Source organism: Belonocnema kinseyi, chromosome 2 (genome assembly GCF_010883055.1).
Source record: "Belonocnema kinseyi isolate 2016_QV_RU_SX_M_011 chromosome 2, B_treatae_v1, whole genome shotgun sequence".
Taxonomy (NCBI): Eukaryota; Metazoa; Arthropoda; class Insecta; order Hymenoptera; family Cynipidae; genus Belonocnema; species Belonocnema kinseyi.
Genome location: NC_046658.1, coordinates 41936167 through 41943823, shown reverse-complemented (window position 1 = coordinate 41943823; position 7657 = coordinate 41936167). Strand labels below are relative to the sequence as shown.

General features: G+C 32.6%; 2 protein-coding genes across 5 annotated transcripts in view; one reads left to right on the top strand and one right to left on the bottom strand.

Annotated features, from left to right (window-relative positions):
- The first annotated feature begins 166 nt into the window (after positions 1–166).
- Positions 167–4241, top strand: LOC117167205 (spermatogenesis-defective protein 39 homolog). Its single transcript, XM_033351948.1, has 9 exons — positions 167–393; positions 1257–1413; positions 1960–2141; positions 2268–2404; positions 2914–2941; positions 3011–3155; positions 3253–3494; positions 3627–3803; positions 3902–4241. Exons 1-9 carry the CDS (start codon positions 319–321, stop codon positions 4025–4027), a joined length of 1269 nt encoding a protein of 422 aa, XP_033207839.1. The 5' UTR covers positions 167–318; the 3' UTR covers positions 4028–4241.
- Positions 4242–4336: 95 nt separating this feature from the next.
- The window catches only part of LOC117168550 (protein ovarian tumor locus-like), a 46221-nt gene continuing 42900 nt past the window's right edge, over positions 4337–7657 (bottom strand). For all 4 annotated transcript variants that reach the window (XM_033354286.1, XM_033354288.1, XM_033354285.1 and 1 more), the window contains one exon: positions 4337–5260. In XM_033354286.1, the coding sequence (XP_033210177.1) occupies positions 4710–5260 (551 nt within the window). In that variant the 3' untranslated portion in view covers positions 4337–4709. The remainder of the gene's footprint in view (positions 5261–7657) is intronic.

Below are 7657 nucleotides of genomic sequence, written 5' to 3'. Positions count from 1 at the left end.
ATTATAGAAATCTTATTTTTCATACTTTTATTAATTATTCTCTTATTAAATCTAAAATATTTGAATTTTCGCGCGGTAAAAGACTGTCGGCTTGTTACACAACTGCATAGCTGGCGCCGCCACACGGCCACCGTCAACTCTTATGACAAATGTTTTCCACAGTCCTCCAGAAAAGTGGCATGGGGCTGCTTTTTCCGTGCACCAAAAGAATATCTTTTTCAATACAATCAATCTAGATTTTTAAAAATGTAATCAATCATCAATCTAGATTTTTACGAATGTATTCTATACGAGATTAGTTTTCTGTTATGAATAATAATGGCTTCAGCCAAGGACGATGATGATTTTTGGTATGGGAGTGAAAAACGATCGTTTTGCTTCGAAAGCAATGAGGTTAGTTAAAAATATTTCACATTATTTTATTCTAGAATCTATTCAAAAATGCTAAACATTGATTACTGCGATTTACATTCAAAAATTGAAGAGTATATCTAAAAAAAAGCACTTTAATGTGTGTCAACAAATAAAAGTAAACTAGATCAAGTAAATAAGAAAACGTCAAAATATTTTTTATTGTTGGTTGCGCGCGGCTATGCATACCCACGCCAAAGGTAATTTATCTTTGCCTACGCGAAGCCTTGAAAGTTTTGCAAGTTTCATTGGACCAGCTGGAAGAGTAATTAATTTTTCACCTATCTCAAGTCGTCGCCAGTTTTCGGCCATCTTTATTTTCCCTTAACTTTAGACACTGTTAATTATTTTAACTGTTCGCATATAAATAGGGAGTGTAATCCACACCGAAAAAACTCAGTTATTCGTACTGAATTTTCGGTACAAATAGCCCTTTCTCCAGCTCCCATTATGCCTCCCGAAAAAATCCGGTCATTTGTATGGAAATTTCAGTACACGTAGTCACAGTCATTCAAATATTCATTAATTAAAAATAAAATTAATTGAATTAGTTATTTAAGAAACAGTTTCCCATTTTTTCTGTAATGTAAGATTATGAATTTTAGCACATATCAATTATGTTGTTAAATTACTGAATAATTTCATATAATGGAAAGTAGACATTTTTTATTTAGACGCTGTATTTTGGATCAAATGTAATTTACAGGATCTTTTACTTAAAGATAACAATTTAAAAATCTTATTATAATGATTCAAGTTTAAATTTTACCTAATTTTTCAAATCCTGCAAATTTTGCCAGATTTAAATGTTCAAACATGCAATATATGAATCAAATTTATTTTAGGGAGATAATCTCTTTGGAGTATCAAAATCTGGAACTGCTCTTTTACGGGCCGGAATTTCCAGTATACAAGTATCAGATAATTATTTGAAAGCTGACGATCCTCAATGGAACTTGAAACCCCTACTGTCTGTTATTTCAGATAAAACTCTCAATAATAGTATGTTTATTATTATTATACCTAATAAGCGTTTCTCAATTTAAAAGTTTACAATTTTCAACATTTTAACTTAAACTGACTCATTTTTGAATTATTTCAGCGTTATTTACTTTTAGATTTTTACTGTGATCATTAATAAATACATCTTTTCATTTCAAGTCATTTTGAATTAATATTTACTTTCGAATCTTATTTTTAACAAAGTTCGTACACTATCGGCAACGGTAAACAAAAAAGTTGAGTTTTTTAAAAAGCTTTTTTTATGCTTAACAAATGGCTCATTGACTAACTGTAAGCACATAATAACGAATGTTATACTCATAGGCCCGAAAAAGGAGTTTTCCTGTCGGATAGCATCCGGTAGAAACAATTTTGTCGGTGCCGGTAGTACATGCACATTTCACAACCTATTTGAAAGCAAAATACAAAACTATATAATTATTTATTTGTACTATAAGCTAGGTATAAGTCCTAAATTACTTAATATCAAGTAAATAAAAGAAAATTCTTAATACGATTCTTAATTATTATAAACAAATATTGCAGTTTTAACGGCGGACAAAGCACAGAACCAAATCGATGAATCTGGTGGAGTTCAGTCGGATATAACTTTGAGAAGAATTTTACTAGGACAAGCAGTTTCATTGGAACAGTATAGGTCTCTAGCCAGTAAAACTTCACTTATCGACGGAGCTATTGCCAGTGGAAATGGAAATGCCATTCTAGGTGTTAGTAATTTTTTGCATTTACAGTTGCGATTGCTTCTGCACTTGCAATACTATCCAATAACCATAAATAATTTATTTTATCACATTTCCTTATTATTGAAAATTGAACCTTTTCAATAATTCCAGATAGTATTATTTATAACGAAAACGTTAAAATCGTCCTTAGTTCAAAAGTTATTGATGGAACGACCAGAAGCAATGCATTCTTACTTGCATTACCTTTCCACAAGACTGCAGACCAATGAGATTACCGATCTTCTTACGTGAGTTAATTTTCTAATTTGAAGATCCTTTTCAATACCCCGAGTTTCGATTGAAGCAGGCTCGACTTACGCCTTCCAGAATTGCTACCGTGGAGGTTTCAGGCTGAGAGTGGAGCTCCTCGGGGTCGGGAGAGGGTATTTAACCGATCGTGAAACATTGCAGCATAGGAAAAAAGAGGCAGAGCGCGGGTGCGTATTTTGCGTAATATTAAAAAATGGTTCACACGCCACTAAATGTTTGTTTACATTAAGACGGACTCGATTGAGTGTCCAGACGAAGGCAGTCAATGTTCGAAATCGTGCTTCAATCGAAAATCCAATGTATCTGAAGCCGCGCTTAAAAAAGAGGCCTAACTGACATGAAGATGTCACATGAAATGCACAGTATTTAAAGGTATTAAACCATATTTAGTTAACTTATTCAAATGTCAGTTAGGTCCCTTTTTAACGCACGGCTTAATTTAGATTTTAAATTGTAGTATAATATCAATTTTTAAATTAATTTTCAGAATGCAAGGCCAAACTGTTGATGCAGCTGTAAGTTTATAAATTCTTATCAAATTTTAATACTTTCAGTTTTTAAGTTTTAAAAATTATTATCTTCAGATCAGACATTTGCACATTATTATAAAGAATACAAGGAATAGCGAAAGGCTTTTACAAAAACTTCGTAACTGCTACAAGACACAATTTATGGACTTGCACGATACTCCAGAGTCCAAATTTGTTAATTCGTATATAAAACTATTAGGTATATTATTTTTTATAACTATTTAAAAAAAGGCATTACATTTTTTTTAACGAAATTTTAAGCTGCTTTATTTTTATAATAAAATTATTGTTACTAGAATGGCAAACGGCAGTAAAAGACACACAATTCAGTGCCCAATTAGAAGTAAATTCTTCGATATTTGAATGTCTTGAACACACTTGTAGAGATCATTGGGATGTTTCTGAGGGAAGTCTTATTTCTCCAACAACTTTATTAAAACAACATCATATTTCACCTCGCCAGTACGAAAAAGTAGCATTAAAAACGAGGGCATCTTTGCAAGCGTGGGACGATATTGATCAATTACTTCATATTAAGGTATAATGTTAAAGGAATTAATTTATTAATGGATTCGCTACATACAATCTATCAAAATTTTAAAATCCTCGAATTTAAATTTAATATCTTTTAAGTTAATGAACCTACAATTAACTTTTGTATTCTCTCCAGGGTTGGCTAGGCGGTAAAAAATTCCAAACATCTCTATCAATAGAAGAAATACTTAAAATATTGCAAAACAGCAAAGCACCATCAGCCGTTCTCGAAAAGTTTCTTGGCTACGTAGACAATACGAAAAAACGGCTTGAAATTGCAAAAAGCATTCAGTGCTACAAAAGCGTCATTGATGTAAGTATGGCAGTGACTAAAAATTTCAGCTATATAAACTTCAATTGTAGAAATAAACTTGAACGTCGAACGGGAATTAAATTTTATTTCGTTTATAGATTCTCGTTTCGCAAGGAGATCGTACGGCATTACTTGAATATAAAGCTAGTCTTCAGCCCCAATCTGAGCAATATTTCTACGCCGAAAATGGTCTGCATAATCCAACCATAAAATGGAGAAATTAATTAAATGATAAAAAATTTTTAACTGTAACCATAAAGTATAAAATAAGTTGATAAAATTTATCATATCGCTTGATAACATTCACTCATGAAATATTAATTGTACATACAGACAAAACTCATTGAATTTCTCTCAAAAGAACGTGATATACGTACTCAAATTAAACAAAAATATCACAAAAACTCAGTAATAGTTAATAAATTATTTATAAACAAATTTAGCTTAATATTTTATTATAGACCTATTTATTAATACTACTCTTATAATTAAAAATAAAAAACAGATATTTGTGCAAGCACATTTTATTTTTGAAGTGAAAAATTAACATAAGTAAAATTGACATTAATGTTCGGTTGTTAAATTAATCGAGTATACGTCATTATAAATAGAAATGATTCTATTCGGAAAATAACAGTGAAAAGTGTTTCCGAAAAAGTGATATCAAAAATAGTAACGTTAACAGCATCAAAAAATGATTAGGAAGTTCGTAACTTGACCTTAAGTTAATTACATTAGTATTAATTAATCTTTAGCAGTACTATGACCTTAAATATTCATGATTTATATGTAAAATCAATTTACATTTATCTATCAAGTACCACCTTTAAATATTCATCATTTATCAAAAATATGTAAAACGAATTTACATTTATCTCTCCGACTTTATACATACGTAAATCAAATTTACATAGAGCCGTTTGGTGGAGTTCCAGGAGAGGGATTAAACTGCACACAGGAAGGAATGTAATGCGAATGGCCAGGGAACTGGTACCAGCTTTCCTGGGTATTAGCCGCTGCCATACCAGGATAAACAGTTTGGGGTGGGTAAGCGTAGGGCGGATAATAGGGAACGTAGGCTTGTGGATAGTTGTCGATTCCCGTGTAAACCATTGGTGGGAACGGATTCGCGTTGTTATCCCCAGAATCTACTTGCTGAATATAGGGGATTGGTATCAATCCTGGATTCCCTTGACAGTAAGGTTCGGCCTCGTTGCACATCGGTTGCTGGTAAACCGGAGGCTGGTTCTGCTGCGGGTACTGGTAAGGAGGGCCGTTGGACTGCATCGACACCGGGTGAGGAAACTGATTCTGGCGACTTCCCTGCACTCCGCTATTCCTTTCATACTGCTTTCCCTGTCCATCTATCTTCGATCCAGGAAAGCGGTTTCCATGATGGAAATCCACTTCACGCTGCTGGCTGCGTCTTGAAGGTTGAGTGAAGTTGCGATTTCGACCTGAGGGAAAGATTGAGGTATAAATTGATTTTAAATAAAATATTTAAGGTTTTTAATTGTTGTAAATCAGAATTCTGGGTGACTACTCAAGACTCGGAACAAAGTGCCCGTGTTTTCCCGGTTTTCAAACCATTTTTAAATTCAAATCTTCAAACCTGACAATTTATAATATTCAGTATTCAAAAAATAATCTACAAATTAAACGGATCTAATGCGACACAAATATAAATTTGAAGCAATTAAAATTGAAAATTATAAATCGTAAATCAGGGTGGCCACAAGATTGAATTTTCCAATTTCCCTGACTTCTTTGAGGTTTAGAATAACTTAGCTGGCAAGAAAGTATTGCAAAAGCGAATAAGGTTTCAATAATGTGCCAAGCAAATTTCTATTTTCCCTGACAGCTAGTCCATTTTCCTGATATTTCCTGACAGTTTAGTTTTTTTTTTTGACATACATACATATCAGATCCTCTTCAAGAAGCATTAGGACAACCCATGTAAGTGAAAAACCCAATAAAATCGAGAGGTAAAGAAGGATTAACTACTCGTGAAGTTAGGAGTACACTAGGGTGTTCTAAGAAAAGTCATTGTTTTTTTTTTTCGTAAATATAATCATTGTTTGACATACAATACCACTGATGATACCATACATTCAGGAAACAAATTTGATCGAAATTCAAAATATAATATTTTATCCCTTGTAAAGGATAAGTTTGTAAGCCAAGGGGTAGTATTTTTGGTCTAATTGGGTTATTTTTTTCTGGCCTTATGCTACCACAGCTTAAAATTATTTAAAAAAGAAAAGAAACATGGAGTGAAACACTTCAATAGCCCTCCCTTCTATCGCAATTCCGAGAATTGAAGTAGCGCCGTAGGTAGGTAGAAGAGGAACTGCGCGGGGTCTGCGGCTGTCACTCAGGTGAGCAGTCAAGCGTGAACAAACAAACGCGAAGTGGGCTATAATGAGTTAGTTCACGCTCAAGGTCAGTCCCAAAATCGGCGCTATAAAAGAGTTTCATTGTACATTTATTTCTTCATCAAACGGAACGATTTTTTGGCGGGCGTCATGAAATAAAAAATTGATTTTTTTTAGGACATCTTAGGCACTTAAAAGTGCACCGGTTCTCATCAAAAGAAAGTCATTGACTACCTTGATTGCCAGTGGCAATCAAAAGACTAGGTGAAATAGGTCCCAATGAATTTTCGCCTTCGCAGTAAATTAAAGTTTGAAATGTAAAAATTAAATTTATTGTGAATTCGAGTACAAAAAATGCAGACCCTTCAGTGTGAACGATGAGCCATGACCATAAAAAGCGTAACGCTCCGCAGGATGCCTGAAAACTGAAGAAAAAAATAACAACGTTCTGGCAGTCAACACACAGACTGGTGAGCCCAGAAATACACTGTTAACCCTAACTAAAGTCTCTAGCATGAATTCACTTGAATTCATATGCAGTCACTGAAGTAACTTGAAGTCAGACAGGGTGTCTAGCCGATCAGACAATCGGATAGAACCCAGGAATGTTGTGCCTTTATGGACAAATTTTATTTTTTTTCCTGTTGTTTAGTCGAGAATCAGAGAGAGGAAAATCAAATAGTTCCACGTATGATACTATCAAAGTTAATTGATATTTGGTTATATATACGCACATAAGCACACCCTATAGTACCGATGTTAAGTTCTTTCAATGTTAATTATATGAGTCAACTTTTTTTCTCCTAAATAGATTGGAAGCTTTCCGAATTCCATGTAAAATGAGTCAGAATCAATGCATTTTTTTAGTTTTTAAATAAGACATTGCAAGAATAGCGTATATTACATTTTTTCTTAAAATTTAATTAAGACAAATGTAATAAACCTTTTATAACGACGAAACAAAAAATTTGGAAAATTTGATAAAATCTTATCTGTAGGGAAATATTAATATAAATGTGTAAATATTAAATAAATTTCATAGAAACCTCATGATTACTAATTTCAAAAATTTTAGAAAACGAAAAATCTCTTTTACAATAGATTCCAGTTCAATGTTAAGAAAACATTTAAATTTGCACTATTTTTGCTATATCTTCTTAAAAATTGACCAAATTACTTCATTCGGGCGCCTTTTATCAAGAATGCCGATAGCTTTCAACCTATTAAAGAGAGTAAATTTTAACTCTCATATATAGTAGAACCTCGATTATCCGAGGCAATATTGCAGCTAAAAATCGATTGAGCAGATTGAAACAGTAGTTTATTACCGACTTCCTTGAGCCACGTTAGTTACAATGCATTGTACGATAAAGATAAATCCACATTCGTAAGTTGTTTACTTTTATTTTCTAAATGTTTATATTTATTTTTCTATATATATATTACAAATTATTATTATTATTATTATTTATTATATTA

Coding starts and splice junctions, on each gene's coding strand:
- LOC117167205 (XM_033351948.1), top strand. CDS start 319: ATGGCTTCAGCCAAGGACGATGATGATTTTTGGTATGGGAGTGAAAAA. Junction 394..1,256: donor TTTGCTTCGAAAGCAATGAG/GTTAGTTAAAAA, acceptor AATTTATTTTAG/GGAGATAATCTCTTTGGAGT. Junction 2,942..3,010: donor GCCAAACTGTTGATGCAGCT/GTAAGTTTATAA, acceptor TATTATCTTCAG/ATCAGACATTTGCACATTAT.